This window comes from Lontra canadensis, unplaced genomic scaffold (genome assembly GCF_010015895.1).
Source record: "Lontra canadensis isolate GAN:19392208 unplaced genomic scaffold, GSC_riverotter_1.0 scaffold120, whole genome shotgun sequence".
Taxonomy (NCBI): domain Eukaryota; kingdom Metazoa; phylum Chordata; class Mammalia; order Carnivora; family Mustelidae; genus Lontra; species Lontra canadensis.
In genome coordinates this window covers 3,759,979-3,779,876 of record NW_022631114.1, presented here as the reverse complement: position 1 = coordinate 3,779,876, position 19,898 = coordinate 3,759,979, and the positions used below count along the sequence as shown (strand labels likewise).

Here is a 19,898-nt window from a genome sequence, read left to right as displayed (position 1 = left end):
TCTTTAACTGAATTGAGTGAGAATCCTGTGATCACCCCCTCCCTACCTGATACGTGATCATCTCACCCGTACCTCACTTAGCAAAAATTTTCTTATTGATTCCTTTGTATCAAATCTTTCCAAAGTAGCCGTCTTAGTTTTCGTAAGAACTGTGACCTTTTTGCACTCATATTTTGTTGGTTTACATTGTGTTTAATGAAACTGTATAATTACGAAGTAAGTGTAGGTGTCCTTAACTAGTTTGAGAATCATCACATTTGATTCTTGCTGACTAAACAGGTCAATGAGTAGCAAAGTCACAGGGGAAGTAGATAGTAATTTATTGCCTCTAAGCATATAAGCCTACCGGGGCATCACAGTATTGTAAAGAGGAAACACAGCATAGCTAACCCTGTGAGACCAGTACTTGGAAATAGGTTATGAAAGATTTGGAACATCTGTTCAATGGAACACTCAACATCCACATAAAATATTAATAGAAATGTATGTGTTTTACAAAAAGATATTGAAGTTACATATTTTTAGATGGGAAATTTTTTTTTTATAGAATGGGTTTTTATTTTTTTTTATTCTTTTTTTAAGATTTTATTTATTTGACAGAGAGAGAGAGAGATCACAAGGAGGCAGAGAGAGAGGGGGAAGCAGGCTCCCTGCTGAGCAGAGATCCCGATGCAGGGCTTAATCCCAGGACCCTGAGATCGGGACCTGAGCTGAAGGCAGAGGCTTAAGCCACTGAGTAACCCAGGCGCCTCTAGATGGGAAATAGTTTAGAATAGCATGAGTATTGTTGGGTCCCCAATGTTGGGTCCCCCAATAATGGGTCTGTGATTAAAGGAGCGAGACTGATATAAAGCAAAGGTCAAGCAAAGCTTTATTTCAGGCCAAGCATCAAGAATCAAACTGACGGTCAAATAGACCGGTGGGGGCCGCCCCTTTTACAGAGAGGGCGACCCCTCTCTGTTTCACAGGCTAACTTTTATAGAGCAAAGGCCATGTGGTTGGGCCTGGCCACACACAGGTGGCCAATGAAATTGTAACACACAGAGAAAGCTGCATAGTCATGCTAGGTGACCAACTGAATTACAATTTACCCTAGTAGACATTTGAACCAGCCTATTACCTTGTTCAGAATCGGCGCCCAAAAGGTGCCCAAAGGTCGGGGCCCATACTTGGTAGCTAGGAGACAGTATGCGCCCCCACTGATTGAATACCTCCACCTGGCCTGACCCACCCTTGTATTTGGACTTTGTTACCTGGGACTTGTTTTTATAGTAAGTTCCCCGGGGGGTGGGGGGCAGGGTCATTTTAAGTTTTACAACAAAATGGCAGTTCAACTGGGGTGGGGCCGCTCTGGCTGAATAGGACCTTACAGTATGAAGAGAGAGAGAGAGAGTGAGTGTGTGTACACACGTACATAGAGAAGGTCTGGGGTTTCCATTCAAGATGGTGGCATAGAAGGACCTTGAACTCATCTCTTCAGTCAAATACACTGAATCTATAGCTCCATATGGAAAAATTTCCTGTGGAAAAAACCCTAAAACTAGCCGAGTGACTCCTACATGTTAGGTGAATGAGAACAAAACCTACATTGAAGTAGGATTCAGTCTTGCCATAAGCGCCACCCCTGGTACAGCAACCTAGGATTGGGAGGGTACTCAAAACCCCAGGCTTCTTCTCCCTGAGGAGCAAAGGGTTTGAACCCCACTTCTGGCACCCCAACTTTTAAGACCTGCATCTGGGAGACAAGACCACAAAACATCTAGCTTCGAAAGCTATCAGGGCTTGCATCCATGAGACCCACAAAGCTGTAGCAAACGGAGAAACAGTTCTTAAAGCCATTGTGCGAGTAGACTTACCCGCCCTGGAACTCAGCACAGAAGCAGCACACTGAAAAGCGTTCAGATTTCTGTGAAAGAGGCTCATTTGCTTAGTTTAAAGCCCTGAGGGGCAGGCATCTAATTTAACAGGGATCTGGGGGCCTAGTAAGGTATTCTCCAAAGGTGGAGCTTACAGGTGCCACATTTGCGCTGTCCCTCTGCCTCGCTTCTGCTTTCTGGTATCTCCTAGAAAGGAGCTTGCATGCTTGTATGATGCCCCAAGGTTTGCAGTTGCTACCCAGGGAGTACCTCTAGATCACCTGGCTCTAGTGGCCAACAAGACTTACACTCACGGTAGTGAGTATCGCAGTATTTACAACAGCCAAGACTTGGAAATGACTAAAGTGTCCACCGATGGGTGAATGGATAAAGAAAATGTGTGTGTATACAATGGAATATTATTCATCCATAAAAAGAAGGAAGTCTTGCCATTTGCAACAACATGGATGGACCTTGAGGATATTGTGCTGAGTGAAATAAGTCAGAGAGAGAAAGACAAATACTGTATGATCTCCCTCGTATGTGGAATCTAAAAAACAAAATAAATGAAGTCATAGAGAACAGATTAGTGGTTGCCAAAGACGATGGGGTTGTGGAGGAAATGGATGAAGGGGTCCAGTGGTAAAAACTTCAGTTAATAAGATAAGCCCTGGGTATGTAAGGTACATCATGGTGACTGTAGTAAATAATAACTGTATGTTATTGTATATTTATTTTATTATTTTTTATTAACATATTATTATTAGCCCCAGGGGTACAGGTCTGTGAATCGTCAGGCTTACACACTTCCCAGCACTCACCATAGCACATATGATCCCCAGTGTCCATAACCCAGCCACCCTATCCCTAACCCCCTCCATCCGGCAGCCCTCAGTTTGTTTTGTGAGATTAAGAATCTCCCGATCCCATCTTGTTTCATTTTTTTCCTTCCCTACCCCCAGGCCCCCCATTTTGCCTCTCAAATTCTTCATATCAGGGAGATTATATGATAATTGTCTTTCTCTGATTGACTTATTTCGCTCAGCATAATACCCTCTAGTTCCATCCACATCATTGCAAATGACAGGATTTCATTTCTTTTGATGGTGGCATAGTATTCCATTGTATATTTAAAGTTGCTAAAGCTTAAGAGTTCTTAGCACAAAAAAAAATGTATGTTTGGTAATGGATGTTAATTAGTATTACAGTGATCATTTCAAAATAGATAAAAATATGGAATTTTTATGTTGTACACCTGCAACTAACATGTTTCCATTATATGTCAGTTTTTTTAAAAGGTAATGTATATTTTATTTTCTTAAAAAATATTTTATTTATTTATTTGACAGAGATCACAAGTAGGCAGAGAGGCAGGAAGAGAGACAGGGACGCAAGCTTCCTGCTGAGCAGGACTCTGGGATCATGACCTGAGTTGAAGACAGAGGCTTTAACCCACTGAGCCACCCAGGTGCCCTGAAAGTTATTTATATTTTAAAGAGAAAGACTAGGGCACCTGAGTGGCTCAGTTGGTTAAGCATCTGCCTTCGGTTGAGGTCATGATTTCAGGGTCTTGGGATGAAGCCTGGCATCAGGCTCCCAGCTCAGCGGGGAGTCTGCTTCTCCCTCTGCCACTCCTCCCACTTATTGTCTCAGTCTCTCTCTCTCTCAAATAAATAAAATCTTTAAAAAAAAAAAAAAGTAAAGAGAAAGACCAAAACAAAGTCTGGAAGGATGTGAATTGCAGTGTTACATAGTGAAAAAAAACAAACATTAACAATGCTTAACTGCAGAACATCAGAGAGTGGGTGATTTTTTTTTTTTTACTCTTTTATATAAGTATTTCTTTGTTGGTTGAAAGTTTGACAGTGAACATTTGTTACTTTTAAAATTAAGAAGAAAAAGCTGTTTCTATTTTGAGAAGAGCCTCTTTGAAATGTATAATTAAAAGAAATAAAATGCCTTGTAGAGTTAGGCAACAAGAGAGAATGGTCTTGGCGAGGGGCCCCCTTTCCCACACCATTATGAAGTGAGCAGACCCCCGATGTCCCTGTGTGTGCTCCCCTGCAGTAATACGGCCTCTTAAATGAATAGAATGGCGTTTCTCTTTTATTCTTTCTCTGGTTTTATTTTTATAGGTAAAATGTGATATCAGTACAGTCATTTTTTCTTTCTGGTTTGATTTTCAGGAAGATTTCGACGTCGATCATTTTGTGTCTGACTGTAGGAAGCGTGTCCAGCTGGAGGAACTAAGAGGAGATCTGGAACTCTACTATAAACTTCTTAAAACAGCCATGGTTGAGCTCATTAACAAGGATTACGCAGATTTTGTCAACCTTTCCACAAACTTGGTAAACCTGAAATTTGCAAGTCCTACACACACACACACACACACACACACACACACACTTTCTCTCTCCTTCATATTTATTAAAAGGACAGAGTTTTTAGAAACCTTTCAGTTGATTACCCCCTACCCCCACCAGAAACTTGAAGAAATTACCAATTTCATTAATAAAAGAACTAAACTTTTTGGAATACATTTTTTTTGTTTTAGTTTTTATTCATTTAAGGCTGCTCTAGTTTGATTATGTTTCAAATTCATTAGTCAGCAGTGAAAAGTAAAGGATAATAATATCCGAGGGGTTGTTTTGTTAGTTGCTAAGTGATTACCCTGAAGTCTTCCTTGGTTTAGACTAATTTGTAGGAGCAAATGTGCACCACTTTTACAGAAATGTTTAATTTACTCCCAGGTATATCTGTTAGCCAGAGCTAGGTTGAGGGAACATTGGCCAATATTGATATTTTAAAAGTTTGTTTTTATAAAAGTATAAGAATGATTTGCATTGAGCTTATTAGTTGTTTGTAAAAGCCATTGAGAAATGTTGAGTTTTATTACTTGGCAGAAAAATCTCCTTGTTGATGTTTCATTTTTTAAATCTGTTTGTCCAGAGAAGCACAGAAAGTCACAGCTCCACGGGAATTTCAAGAAGCATTAAAATTAATGATGCATATTTGCTTTGGGGAAATATACCACTAAGATAAATGTCCCAATAGGATTAGAAACCTAGAAAGTCTTACTTCTGTTTAATTTGGATTTTTCTCAAGGGTTATAATAATGTTGAAGAGAGACATAGCCCATCAGACTTTCACATCAGCCGGCTGAGTATCATCAATTACAGACAGAGCTGTTCACCTTCTGTGAAAATTTTCACATTCATTTAAAATGTCATCTAAAGGCAAATTGTTCCTAAGGAAACTTTCGTTTCTCGTGACTTCCCTTATTTTTATAGTTTCATGTATTTCAGCAGATTTTTTCATACTCTGTGAGCAACATTAATGGCCAAATAACACCTCTGTTGTTTAGCTAGTTACGTAGCAAAATATGGTTGTGCCAAAAAAATCACTTAAATCTGGTACTGCTTTGATCGTTAAGTAGATACGTCACTGTTACTCCTGATTGTGATGTGTTTGTGCCAACCTGGCTTTGCCTTTTAGGTCGGCATGGACAAAGCCCTCAATCAGCTTTCTGTGCCTTTGGGACAGTTACGAGAAGAAGTTCTGGTAAGTCCCCAGTTAATGAAAACAGTCTACTGTGACGCATGTTGTCCTTGTCGGCTTTTCTCTAAGAATTCTTTTCATCTGTTAGGTTGGTGGTACTGGTGGTTGTATTTTAATGGTTCATGATTATAGTATTTACCTTCAGAAGAGTTGTAAATGATTTTCTGTTTTCACATATGCTAAAAGCCTAAAAAATAGGTTCGATTTGAAGAAGACAGATTCTCAGAGTAGACGGCCTTAAAATGTCAGGGGAGAGGAAGCATGTTTCCAAATTCAACTTATTAATGCCACTTTGGTCATATGTAAGTGGTTTCCAACTTACGAATGACTTGTATTTTAACAGTTTACAATCTTGTAAATACCCCCCCACCCCCCAACCCACTTACATGTGATTAGGTTCCTGGGCTGATCTACAAAAACTATGTAATCCCTAATGGAACTGAAGGATAATATAAATAAAATGTAATACTTAATAAATGTTACATTTGAATGTTCTCTCAGAAAAATCTCTGTTGTGGGAATGGGACTTCCCACCTCTAAGCCATTGGGAATAGGAACTCCACCCGGGTGAACTGTGGAGGGGAGTTGTGGCATCGCTTCCAACAGAAAACTGTGCTGCCCTGTCTTCCCCACTTCCCCCGTCCGTGTCTGGTGCCCTGACTTCCGGCCTCTGTCCGTTTTGATGCCCTGTCGTAAACTTCTCGTAAACGACTCCATCCTTCCTTGTGTGTCTCTTCTAGCTTGAGTGGCCTCATGCATCCTGCCCCTAAGACAGTGCCTGCATCCTAGAGAGAATATAAAGAGAAGATAATTTAAGGGAAGACACAGTGCATGGTCAGAACCAAGAAAAATGCAGAGTAACAGAAATGTCAGTGCTGAGAAGCCCAGGGGAGGGGTAGGCAGGAAAGAGTTCGTGAAAGAGGTAAAAATCTTGAGTTGTGCCTTGAGCTAGCTGATACTTTCCATGGTTTATGTCTTGTTTGAATTTTACAAAATCTTGTTAAAGGTACTTTTCCTTGGAAAGGAAGTGATTTTCGTGGTCCAGTGTTGGATTCCACACCAGCCGCTGTGGGGCTCTCCTGCTGCCTCCTTGGTGTTCGTCTTCCTCCTGGGGCCTCGTAGCGGTGCTGTTTCCCGAGCCCAGCCTTCCTTTGGCCTCCCACTCTTCTCTCGAACCCCCTCCCTGGAGGCAGATTTGCTCTGTTCACACAGGCTCCTGTCCTACCTCGCCCCCTGCCAGGACCCTATCCCCTCCCTTTTCCATGGCCCGTTTTATAGCCACTTTGGTCCTGCTCAGCCACAGGCTTGACCTGCTTTCTGGTCCCAACTCTGAAGCTGTTCTGTGAAATTCTCAGACCACTGAGATACTACTATTTCTGTCTTCGTTGTATCCCTGTGGGCTGCCACAATACTGACGTCCAGGAGGTGTTTCATAATGTTGATGGAGTGAATTAATTCACCTTCCTGTGGAATTTTTGTGATATGCCTACTTTATTCTAGTTGTTTCTGTTAACCTTTGTTTTGGCCCTAATTCCTAATTATCTCTTTATTCATTAGCTTCTGGACATGTTTCTCTACCTATGTACTCTGCCTTTTTCTGGTCTTCTGGTCTTCATTCTTGATTCCTAGTTTTCCCAAACCCACATTTCATCATCATGCATCAGTGCTTTGACATTCTCTCGTTCTCCAGAACGTGCAGAATCTAAAGCCCTCATCTCAGTGAAGTTGGCCCTCCCTTCCTATTTCTGCTTCTCTCCAGAAGGAAGCCTGCAGTGCACACTGCTGTGTGCCTGTCCGACCCTGACCCTGAGTGCGTCTGCACGGACCTCTTCTCCACATCCCCCCCACCTCAGCAGCTGTGTACACATCGTTTTCAGAGTCCGATTCGAGCCCCGTCGCATTTCCAGACTCCCCTGTACTTTGCTCCAGATTACCTGTTCTCCGTTCTAACCACCCCCCCACCCCCCCGACTTTCACTGTATATGTGTCATTCTTCTTCTGGCCATGCTACCCTGCCTTTGTGTCATTTTGCCCCCAGATCATGAGTCCCCTCAACAGTAATTGTGTCTGGTATATCGTGTTTTCGTCGATATCTGCATAGTACTGCTGCGCAGGTATTAAGTTCTGTGGAATTGAGTGAGATGTAGGAACTTGGTAATGTGACAAAACAACGTCTGTAATACATTTTCTTTATTATTCTTTTAAAGAGTCTCAGGTCATCTGTCAGTGAAGGAATTCGGGCAGTAGATGAACGAATGTGTAAACAAGAGGACATAAGGAAGAAAAAGGTACCCTCCAGTAGATTTCTTAACGCTGCATGCCAGTTAAAGCCCTCTCCTCTTGTCTCCGCGTACTTGTCAGCAGTATTCAGCTTTTTTTCAAAGCTCTCATGCATTATGTCACATTATCTACTTGAAATAATGAGACAGAATTTTAGAGGTACCCACATGGTCTCAAGATCACTCACTTTTTCCAGAACAAGAAACAGTGATAAGTGTTGTCGGTGCAGGGCTTGACAGTTTAATGACCGTATAAATTTTCAGCGGCCCGGTAAAGAAAATAGGCCTGTCTTAGAGACTAGGGGAGAAGTGGGCTTTCTAAAGCAAACTCAGGATTCTGCTGCAGGTTTGTTGTTATTTTCTGATTCTGTGTTCTTTATGTTCTGTGTTCACTTTAATTTTTTCGATTCCCAGTAGTTAGCATGCGGTGTTGGCTTAGTTTCAGGTGTGTGAGACAGGCAGCTGCTCCGTACATCTGAGGGCTCACCCTGGGAGTGCGCCCCTTAGTGCTGTCTCCAGTTTCAAGTGTCCCCGATTTCATTCATGATCATAATGATGTAGGGGCACAGCGGGCATTGGGAGTCCAGGCTTCTGACTCTCGCCTGCTGCTCTGTACAATGTTTTCTATGTGTATTATTAGCATATTTGTTAAAATCTCAGTGGGGAGAAGCCTGTTTGAGGGGTCCTTCTGTTTAATTAGCCTCTAGATCTCCTCACAGCTTTTGTCCAAAGAATGCTTGTCGTGCGCTTCCAGACAAAACAGTAAGCTTCATGAGAACAGGGTGTTTTTCTTGCTTTATTTTCTCGTGTCCCCCCCCCCCCCCCGCGTCGGGACAAATGTTGAGCTCCCAGGGGTGTTCAGTAACTATTTAGTGAATGGATGACTTTGTATTTTTTTGTTCTTTAAGGATGAGAATTTTCATAATGTCCCTCAACCTCTTTGATAATATTTGTAGTGTAAAAGGTCTTTAATGAATTGGTGCTTGGGCGTATAGGTATACGCACATGTAAACTGAGAGGGTCAGTATGATCGGAAGCCAAAGTTAAAACATGAATAAAGGGCCATAAGAAAACAAATGGAGGGGCACCTGGTGGCTCAGTTGGTTAAACGTCCGACTCTTGATTTTGGCTCAGGTCATGATCTCAGGGTCATGAGATTGAACCCCGCATTGAGCTCTGTGCTCAGCAGGATGTCTGCTCGAGATTCTCTCTCTCCCTCTGCCCCTCTCCTGCACGCGCACATGCAGTCTCTCTCTTTCTCTCTCAAATAAACACATCTTTTTTAAAAAATAGGAAAGAAATGCCCATAGAAAGATTCAGGATGGGAAAAAGAAGTAAGAGTATAGAATATGAGAAAGCAAAGTCTAGGTTTTTTTTTTCTATAAACTTGCAATAGAATATTGAAGTATGCTTATTCTAGAAAGCCAGAACTAAGATTTGCATTCTTGAGAATTCTGTGTTTCATAGATATATTCAAAATATAGCATGCCCTATATATTTGAAGTTGACTTTTGGTCTTATATTTTCCAGCATTTAGCATGGGAAATAAAGATGATTAAGAGTAAAGATGGTGACTTTTTTTGTTTGCTTAATTTTTATTTTTATAGATGTGTGTGTTGAGGCTTATACAAGTTATTCGATCAGTTGAAAAGATTGAAAAAATCTTAAATTCACAAAGTTCTAAAGAAACCTCTGCACTAGAAGCAAGCAGGTAAGCATTTTTTTTTTTAACTAAGTAGCACATAAATTAATACTTCACATCCAGCCTAATTTGGTGGGGAGGGCTTAGTTAGAATTCATTTCTGAATAAGAAGAAAATCCAGGTTTGTGGCTTAGTGTTTTTGAATGTAGCTCCAGGAGAGTGGAGAGCATGAAATGGTGAAGTCTGTAACACGTCCCTATAAACCCTTTGGTTATAGACCACAGTTCCAACACATCAGTATGCTTCCAGTGGAAAAGTTTTATATTTGGAATCACCTTCCCTGAGGACTAGCAAAATCCTGTTGATCTTCAAGGCATACCTACCATTCATCTTGCTCAGATTTTTTTTCCTAGACATGCCCAGAGTATTACCATTGATGTATTTTGCACCAGCATTATATTATTACGAAACAGTGTAGGACACATCCAGTTGAAATTTACAAACAGGAAAGAAAAAGCTTATGAAATAGGAAAAAGATGATGGCTCTCTTTGTTATACTGTGATTGTCTTGTTCCCTTCCTGGTGTGAATTTTCAGTCAGCCAGGGTAGATGAGTGACTCAGAAAATGAGTTGTTAGGTCCTGTCAGCACCGTGAGACGCACAGTGGTGCAGTGGGAGGAGCCCGGGCTGGTCCTGCACGTACCAGCTGGGCTGCCCGTGTCAAGGTCGCCTGGTGCCCTGTGTGCTCTATCGTGTGAGGCTAACAGTCCCTCTTCCTGCAGGCGGAGTTAGGTTTCTAAATTTTAGGAATTAAGGTTTTAGATTTGGAAGGAACTTGAGAGACCATATGCTCCACATGTCTCATGATGGAGATTCAGAACGGACACATCCCAAAGGAAGCGATTCTCTGGTCCAAGGTCTCTGCCCCCTTTCACATCAAGGCGTTCAACTAAGTGGTCAGCCCCCGCTGTGCTTGTGTCTCTAGCCCATTGCACTCGTGCTTCTGCCCCCATTCGCCCGCACTTAGCAGACACTCGGTGCGTGGCCCTTCTGCAGCCCGTGTGTCTCCAGCGGCTCCACTTCGCTGCGGCCCTCTGCAGCGCCTGCAGCCCCTCCGGCCACGTCCTCGTTCGGCCCCTGGGGAGCCGGCCCTCCGGTGTTCTTCCCATCTTTGCCATTGCCACTGCACCCCTCGGATAGAAACACCTCAGTGAGCTCTGTGTCTACAATCCTGGCCCTTTGCAATGCTGTCCTTGATAAACAGACATTGTGCGCTTTCTTGCTCAGAATTACCTTGGAGGACTTTTTTTCTTGAGAAGAGCAGCTCTGAGCTCTAGAGTCAGGAAAGCCAGAGCAGCGTCGGTGCACGATAAATCCATCATGCTTTCCAGGCCCAGAAACATCGAGATAAGGATAAATAGGAAATGCCCATGGGATCAGTCAGTAGAGGTTGGGATTAGGCTTCGGCGTTGGTCGTGCCGATCGCTTGCCTTCCCTCCACACTAGTTCTGATGCTCCAGGACTGGGCGCACCGCCGCGGGTCTCCAGACGTTTTGGGTTTCCTTACAGTGTGTTTCCTCACTACCTGACTGCCCATCCTCAGATGTGGGATGCCTCAAAGAGCCCAGCAGGTGCTTCGGGGCCTTTATTTTATTTTATTTTATTTTATTTTATTTCACTGTTCGGCTTCCTTTTCAATGGGGTTGACGCTTTCTAATGTGGGGGGCGGGAGGGAAGTGTATCCAGTCCACTTGGTGGCAGATGCACTGTAAGTGTTTTCTCACTAGCTCCCAGAGCACCGAGCTTGCTCTTTCCGCCGTTAGGTAAATGTAAACTTGGAGTCCGCTGCTCTGAGGGATTTCCCGGGTTGCTGCTAGGCGGCCGGTTTTAGCTGATTGAGGAGACAGCAGTAGTTGGTACTGGGGAGGTACTGGGGAGGGAGAATGAGGCAGGCGGAGAAGAAGAGGGGGATTTGGGTATGAACAGTAGGACAGGGGAAGAGAGAGGAGGGGGTTAGAGAATGGGAGAAGAAGGGAGAAGAAGGGCACGAATGGGAGAGCCCGAGGAACGTGGTGGAAACACGCAGTTGACCTAAAACACTGACCTAAAATAGCTCCATCCCCTTGCCTGGGCCCTGTGGCCCAGGCCAGGCTGCGTCGGTGGCTTCTAGGACCTCCCCGCTCCTCACCCCCTGCACCTGGGGCCTGCTGCACAGAGAGTTTGTCCTGAAAATTGATGGCGTGCAGGTGCCTGAGCGCTGTAAGGCATGGGGGGCAGCGGGGATGACGGGTTGTGGCTGGGAACACATTGTGAAGAAAGTTAGAGCACGGGGGTGGGGGTGGGCGCCAAAGTCAGCACTGCTAACCAGGTGATGTGGTCGCTCAGAAATTAACTTTGGGAATTACACTTCTCTAATTGTCTCTACTAGCCCTCTCTGGACTGGACAGATTTTGGAGAGAATTGCCACAGAATTTAACCAGTTACAGTTTCATGCTGTTCAGAGCAAAGGCATGCCTCTTCTGGACAAAGTAAGACCAGTAAGTGTTGGTTTTGATTTTCAATGTGCTGTTTGCGAATTTCCTGGATGATTTTGGTTTGACCTAGCATTGCCCCCTGATAATTGCTACTCTACAGGATTTTGAAGCTAGCTTTGAATTTTTTCTTTCAGTGTCTGCTGCTTGGGACCCTGCTTCCATTGTGTCACACTAGATAGATTTTGTGTAAAGACATGAGTGTAGTCTCTAAACTATTAGAGTAAAATTAATTCTGAATTTCACGTAACTTGACACATCATATGATGTAGTCAGAGTTCATTTATCCAAAGCCCTTGACCAGTTTTAAATGCACGCTTGTCAGATTTACTCCATAGCTTAAGAGGCAAATAACTTTTTGTCATTCAGTAATTGTCTAAACTTCCCTTTGATGAAGCTGACTTACTTTCAAAGAAATCACAGGGAGGGGATACCTCGGTGGCTCAGCCACTGCCTCTGGCTTAGGTCATGATCCCTTGGGCTCCTTGCTTGGCAGGAAGCCTGCTTCTCTCTCTGCCTCTGCCTGCTTGTGTGCTTGTGCTTTCTCTTGACAAATAAATAAATAAAAATCTTTACAAAATAAAAGAAAGAAAGAAAGAAATCATGGGGAGAAGAGATTCATTGTTATTCTCTAGGAAATGTTGGGATTTTAATCTTACATATATTCTGGTAGAATTAGAGGCTCGCTTTATATATATAACACATATGTATATAAATTATAAATATATATTTGAATTTTTAGAAACTGTTCTGCCTGGACCTTTCTTTCCTTGTCTCTCTGTTCTTGCAGCGTATAGCTGGCATTACAGCCATGCTGCAGCAGTCCCTGGAAGGCCTGCTGTTAGAAGGTCTTCAGACTTCCAATGTTGACATCATACGGCACTGCCTACGGACCTACGCCACAATTGACAAGACACGGGACGCAGAGGCGCTAGTCGGTCAAGTACTGGTGAAACCGTACATGGATGAGGTTTGTGCCTCCATGCACTTTATTCTGCAAACACAGAGCATCTACTCTGGCTTCGATTCTTGACTGGTGTGAGAGAGCTCAGGGCTTTTCCTTGAAGATGCTCCTAGTTACTGCACTTCTGGTTGTAAGAAAGGGTTGGTCCCGGTTGGTGCCCGTCAGCATGGCAGCATGCGCTCTGGTCTCTTCCAGTGATGCCATAGCTCAGGGATCATCTTAATTTAGTAGGGGTGAGGGACTTGCCTAGGAAGAAGGTACGGATCAGAACATTTTCAGGTCAATTTCAATTTCTGTAAGTTACACATCAGTGAAGTTGCCAAAAAGCGTGACCAAGGCGCCCGTGCCCGCTGGAGGAGCTAGAAGACAGCCCTGTGCGCAGGGAAAGTCCGTGAGGGGAGGCGTCTTCGCAGAATTGATGTGGCCTAAGTCTTGAAGACCATGGAGGAGTTTGCCAGGCCAGGAAGGTGGGAGGGAGGGAATATTCAAAGATAAAGGGCTTTTATGGGCGAGTTAGCGGGGTAGTACCTTAAGTCTGGAACTTGATTACCCAGTGTCCTTGACCTATGAGGATACAGTTAAATACAGGGAGTCAGTGTATCCTGCCTCTGAGCGGCCAGAGTACGGGCTGCGCCATGTGAGGCCGCCAGCACTCAGCAATTTCCCACTTAGAGAGCGTCGGTTTCATCTGGTTCAGGCTGATAGAAATCATGAAGCCAGTCTCAGCGTTTGAGGGCTTTCTTCCAGTCAACCTGCCAGTGCGAGTGTTCTTTCTGTCCAGTAAGTACAAAGTTACCCACCATGACTTCAGGATGAAAGGCTTCCAGTTTTAAAACGGGACAGTATCCCATTGATAGAAGTGAAATTGAAGGATTAATTTCAGTAATCCTCTCAGCTTCATTAGGACTATTAAAAATAAATGATCTGTCAGTTCTTTGTATGTATCCTATTATAGTTCATAGCTCTCTCTGTGGGGGTGAAAAAGATCACGTTATTCTTTGTCACTAAATGAAAATATTTTAGTTATTTAATTTATGCCCTTTTCATTGAACTGAATCTAATATGCTAAATTAGGGAAGTACTTTACATTTCCGTGTCATTAAATGAACTGTGGCCACGTTTGTATTTTAAGTTTGTATGCTTGTCATTCACCTCCTGCAACTCAGCCTCACCACAAAAAATAAAATACTAAAGCAAAATAAGATGTGTTTTATTCCATTGCTCTCCGTCTCAGCCCTTTCCCTGTTCTGGAGACGGTAGAGGACAAGGCCAGGGTGAAGGTGGCACGGAGCTGTTGTCTGGAGACACAGTATTTTGCTTTTAAGCTCAGAAGGGAAGCAGATGAGTGTGTGTGATGTTTTAGCTTCAGGCCAGTCTCTGTCCCCCAGCTTCTATGTCCCCCAGCGTTGGAACAGTGTTCCCAAATCTTGGGACCTAGATTTTCATGCCGCTGTTACTTACCTCCTGTTTAGAAAGCATGTTGAGTGGGGAGGAGGAATGACGAGGTGCATTTTTAAGGTTTATTCAATTCTTTTGTCTGTAGTGTATAGTTCATACTTCTCTTTTAGGTGCTTTAAAAAAACAACAACAACAAAAAAACGCTCTTCCTTCCGCTAGGTGATCGTAGAACAGATCGTTGAGTCTCATCCGGACGGCCTACAGATCATGTATGCCAAGCTCCTGGAGTTCGTTCCTCACCACTGCCGCCTTCTTCGAGAGGTCACAGGAGGTGCCATCTCAAGGTGACGTAAACTGCTGTGCATGCGCCTGAGCTCAGTTTAGTGACCACGTGTCACCTCCTCATGCGCCGCTGACCCCTGGCTGTCCTGTCTGACCCGGGAACGTGTGCACTTCCCTGTTTGTTACCAGTGCTGTGAGGCGGGTGTCGCTCACCTGGGGTTACAGGGAAGGGAACGAAGAGTGGGGACGAATCTTGACGGTGACATTTCTGTGACTCCAGAGCCTCTGCTTTTCTCTTGTCTATACTTTCTCCTTAACCAGGTTCAAAATCAAAATTGGTTTCCTTCCATTGTTGTGATGTCATCATCTGTCTAGAAATACCAATTCAGTTTAATTCAACACGTTTTATACTGATGGCGATTAAAGTCCTGTTCGGTTTTCCCTCCCTCTCTTATTTCATTTCCATGGCTTTCCAGTTCCGTTTCATGAATGTCCCATTACCTGCCACCATCTCCGTCATCCCAGTCCAGGCCTTTGTTGCCTTTTGTCCAGGGTAGCAGGCTCTCCCCACCTGGTCTCCCGGCTCCACCTGTCCCTCTTCATTGCAGCCCTCGGCTGTCCCACCTGCCCAGAGCTCTGCGGCCTTCCTGAGTTGCTTGTGGCTTCTCATCGCCCACAGAGGAGCATCCAGTCTTCCTGGCACAACCTGTGAGGCCCTTGGTGCTTGAGTCCTAGTGGTTCTCCGCTGTAGAACTTTTCTACTGTGGAACTTTCCCCCATACCACTATGGTTCCTGGCCAGAGAGGAGCACTTGACCTTCCCTAACACACCTGGTACAGAAGATCCCTGACTTCACATTGGTTCAGTTTATGGTTTTTTGACCTTTTATAGTAGTGCAGAAGTGATATGCGTTCAGTTTGGATCTTTTCCCGAGCTGGCGATCTACAGTGGGATCCTCTTTTATAATGCTGGGCAGGGGCAGCGAGCACAGCCCCCAGGCAAACCACGTGATCACGAGGGTTAGCAACCAGCACACTTGAACCATCCTGTTCTGGCTTTCAGTGCAGTGTTCAGCAAATTACATGAGATACCAGACACTTTATTGTGAAATAGGCTTTGTGTTAGAGGATTTTGCCCAACTGTGCAATACTGTAAGTGTTCTCAGCACATTTAAGGTCGGCGGGGCTGAGCTCTGATGTTCAGTCGCTTAGGTGTATTCCATGCATTTTCAGCTAAAGAGATTTCCAGCTGAACAATGGGTTTATTAGGAGCCGAGGCCATCATAAGCTGAGGGACATCTGTCTGTACTGTGCACTTCTGTGTTTTCCCTCATTGCTTCCTGACTGTCTCATTCCCTTTGTCTTTCTGTTGACCTGTCACTCCACATGAAGCTCCAGTCCAAATACCACTTCTTTTTTTTTTTAGATTATTTATTTATTTACTTATTAGAGAAAGCATAAGGAGAGGGGGAGGCAAAGAGAGAAGCAGGCTCCCCACTGAGCGGGGAGCCCAATGTGGGACTCGATCCCAGGACCCTGAGATCATGACCTGAGCCAAAGGGAGAGGCTTAACCCGCTGAGCCACCCAGGCGTGCCTGAGATACTACTTCTTTCAAGAGACCATCTTGTATCCCATTGTTCAGCATTAGGCACATCCTCTGGATTCCATTTGGCTTTTAATCTGTTGAGACCTGATGTCCATAGACATAGCACGTGCTCCCTTCCATGCTGCCCACGCCTTCCTGCCCACACCTGGCACAGCATCTTAAAGATAAAACTACCCAGTGTCTGCAAAATGAAAGAATGAATCTGTAGGCTAAGGAGGGCCCTAATCTTTATGAAGTAAGCAAGCAGTGTAGTTGGTCTTGAATTTGTGTTCTGTGGGAAGAAAAACCTGGAGTAATAAACACGCCACTTGACCATTGAGATACCCTGTTTTCACTATAGGAATTTAGAGAAAGCCTGGTTTTGCCGCTTGCAGTTAGTAATCATGAAGATTTAGCTGGATTTCGATTTCACATTAAGAATTTAGAAGTCATGATGTAGAGACGCCTGGGTGGTTGTCGGTTGAGCTCTGCCTTTCTGCTCAGGTCATGATCTCAGGGTCCTAGGATCGAGCCCCGTGTTGGCTCCCTCTGCCCTCTGCCCTGACCCCTGGCTTGTGCTGTCTTTCTCTCAAATAAAATTTAAAAAAGAAGAAGAAGAAGAAGAAAAGTCATGATGCAAAACTAAAGAAACCACAGTTAGGAAACAGCCAGTCATTAGATTTGACAAGGCTAGTCTTGGTCCTGAAATGTCAAGTTTCAAAGCTTTGCAAGTTCTCCCATTTTCAGTGTGGCCAAATTCATGTAGAAGCCTCAGAAACTTGGGGAATCTATGTTTGTTTGTTTGTTTTTCCTAAAGGTTTTATTTATTTATTTGACAGAGATCACAAGTAGGCAGAGAGAGAGGAGGAAGCAGGCTCCCTGCCGAGCACAGAGCCCAATGTGGGGCTCAATCCCAGGACCCTGGGATCATGACCTGAGCCAAAGGCAGAGGCTTTAACCCACTGAGCCACCCAGGCGCCCCGGAATCTATGTTTTTTTATTTAAAGATTTTATTTACTTATTTATGTAAGAGGGAGGAGGGGAGAGAGAGAGAGAAAACACATGAGCCCGGGAGGAGCAGAGGAAGAGGAAGAAGCAGACTCCTCCCTGAGCAGAGAGCCCGGTGCAGGGTTGGTCCCAGGACCCGATATCATGACCCAAGCGAAGGCAGATCCTTAACTGACTGAACCACCCAGGTGTCCCATTGAGGAATCTAAATTGTACCTCGGTAGGTCGTCATTTGCCTCAAGCACCCTGATTGTGCTGCCCCTGACCACCCCCTGCTTAGCTCCTGCCTCCAGGTTTCCACACACTCGGCTCAGCGCTTTCCTTGTCCGTCCTTCACTTGTTCCATGTGTCGCGTCTGCACGTGCCCTTTATAATCTGGCAGCACCGGGCGCCATGCGGGATTTATCTTCCGAGGAATAAGGATTCACTTCCCTCATTTGCCATCTGTTGCAGCTGTTCATCTTGAGGATGTAAATTTTCTCTTTGGGGCTTTAAGTAGATATTTACCTTGAGGATGTGGAGATCTTATTATTTAATGTTGCTTGTACTCTGTGCATCTGTAGTTTTAAAAACCTTAATGTTATTCTTTCTTTTTTGCCATCCCCAGCCCTCCTTCTTTTTTTTTTTTTCCTCTCCCCAACCCTCTTCCAACCCACCGGGGATTTCTTATCAATACCAAACTATAGTAAGATTATTTGGTATCCCTTTCTGGAAGTGAAGCCTAGCTTCCTTTATAACCTGTGTTTCCTGATAATTTTTGCTAAGCAGGAAGATTATGAAAGCATTTTTCTGTTGATTTTTAATGCCAGCATAGTAAAATCCCAATATGCTATCGCAGCTTAGCTACAGAACTCCCACTTTAGCTTAAATAAGAACGTGTACTGCATTGCTGACCATTGTTCAAGAAAATTTTCTTGAAAGTAGAGCATGTGACGCAGTATACAGCCATCGGAGCGGGTAGTCATCGCGGTGGCATTTGCCTGAAACATATTTATGTGTCTTTAAATTCAGGAGAAACTTAAGGAATCTGCCTTATTTACTTATGTATGAAAGCATTGCTAACATAGCACTTACTGTACGCCAAGCCCCAGCCTAAATACTTGGTAGACGTTAACCCGTATGATGAACCTGTGATATGCTGTCATGTCCATCTAAAGACGAAGACAACAAAACATAGAAAGTAAAGGGCCCACGACTTGAACGCAGGCACTCTGGCTCCCGAGTGAATGCTTCATGTCTGTGTTGCCTCTGCCTCTCATCGAATTCTAGAACTTGAAATCCAGAGTCCAGCCTTTTGCTAAAAAAGGCAAAATAAAGCATGGACACACACAAAAACATGAGTGTGATAGGTGTTCTGTATCGGGATTTGTGATCAAGATTTTACACGGAGCGGTCCTACAGCTGTAGAACTGAAGGTGATCTCAGAGAGGGCGGCATCTTCGCACAGCTGTTAGTAATTGGTAAATTAGTGTCATTTACAACGCCTCGGGGCTTAGCGGTATTAACATTGAATGCGAAGATCGCTTTTCTTGTGTTATTAGACTGCTTCTTATCCAAGGTAGAGTGTAAATACGGTGGCCTAATTAGGGGAGGAATCGTGCCAAGGCAGTCTGACACCAGCTTGCTCTCCTGTGTGATAGATAGAAGAGTCAGGCCACAGAGGACACACCAGCTTCCAGGTGAGTCTGGGATCAAAGAGTAAGATAGAAGTGTCGGCCCTAAACCAGTTCATTGACAGAGAGAGTTGTTCGTAAAGGTCGAAATAAGTGTTAGGCTGAGGAACTTCTAGTAAAAGCAGCACGGTAGAATTTCGCCCTTTGTAAATAGAAGAGCACAGTGTATCTGATTGAGATTTTGCTCTTGTCCTACAGTGAAAAAGGCAATACTGTTCCTGGATATGACTTTTTGGTGAACTCTGTGTGGCCAGAAATAGTACGAGGATTAGAAGAAAAATTGCCTTCTCTTTTTAATCCTGGGAATCCTGATGCATTTCACGAGGTACCTTTTCCTCCATCATCTTGATTCTTGAAGATATTAACCAGAGGATTGATGCTAATCATGTTTTCTGCAGAGTCTTGGTTCTGTGGTGTTCTTTATTTTTTATTTTTTATTTTTAAAGATTTTATTTATTTGACAGAGAGAGAGAGAGAATGAGCGCGAGCTAGCTCACAAGTAGGCGGAGAGGCAGGCAGAGAAGAGATGGGGGAAGCAGCCTCCCTGATGAGCAGAGAGCCTGACGTGGGGCCGGATCCCAGGACCCTGAGATCATGACCCGAGCCGAAGGCAGAGGCTTAACCCACTGAGCCACCCAGGCGCCCCTCTTTATTTTTTTAATAAAAATTTGAGTTCATGAGTGAGCATGTACTTAAAAATAGTTTCATCCAAGTAATAGTCCCTGATACTTTTGGGAATAAGTATTTTAATTTGACAATGTTTAGTAAAATCCAGCCTGAACACAGTTGTGACTAGATACGTATATTATTTTCTCACTTTTCTAAAAAGATCCTAGAAACCATTAAAAGCCAATCTCGTTGCAATTGTTTTCCATGAAAAAGTAGGTTTGCAGATCTGTACTGTATAATTTTTAAGGAAAACAAAAGGTATCGATGGGATTGTAAAATCCTTGTTAATTTTTAAAGCGTAGAGAGGCAGGCAGTAAGTGCGGTGAGCTGGGGGGCTGGTGGACTTCAAAAACAGGTAAGACAACAAATTTGGAGCGTTATTATTCCAGAAATACCACTGACCTATTCTCGTGACTCATTGTGTGATGTTAACAGTATGTTGAACAATACGAT

General features: G+C 43.9%; 1 protein-coding gene across 9 annotated transcripts in view; it reads left to right on the top strand.

The window, feature by feature from the left end:
• COG2 (component of oligomeric golgi complex 2) overlaps positions 1-19,898 on the top strand; it is a 53,323-nt gene that overhangs the window by 15,623 nt on the left and 17,802 nt on the right. For 2 of the 9 annotated variants that reach the window (XM_032841117.1, XM_032841126.1), the window contains exons 2-9: positions 4,043-4,204; positions 5,352-5,417; positions 7,622-7,702; positions 9,301-9,404; positions 11,764-11,872; positions 12,639-12,836; positions 14,448-14,572; positions 18,975-19,101. In XM_032841117.1, coding sequence (XP_032697008.1) covers positions 4,043-4,204; positions 5,352-5,417; positions 7,622-7,702; positions 9,301-9,404; positions 11,764-11,872; positions 12,639-12,836; positions 14,448-14,572; positions 18,975-19,101 — 972 coding nt within the window. Of the gene's footprint in view, positions 1-3,290; positions 3,325-4,042; positions 4,205-5,351; positions 5,418-7,621; positions 7,703-9,300; positions 9,405-11,763; positions 11,873-12,638; positions 12,837-14,447; positions 14,573-18,974; positions 19,102-19,898 lie in introns of those variants that run through there. The other 7 variants (XM_032841121.1, XM_032841118.1, XM_032841119.1 and 4 more) reach the window with 7 other exon arrangements.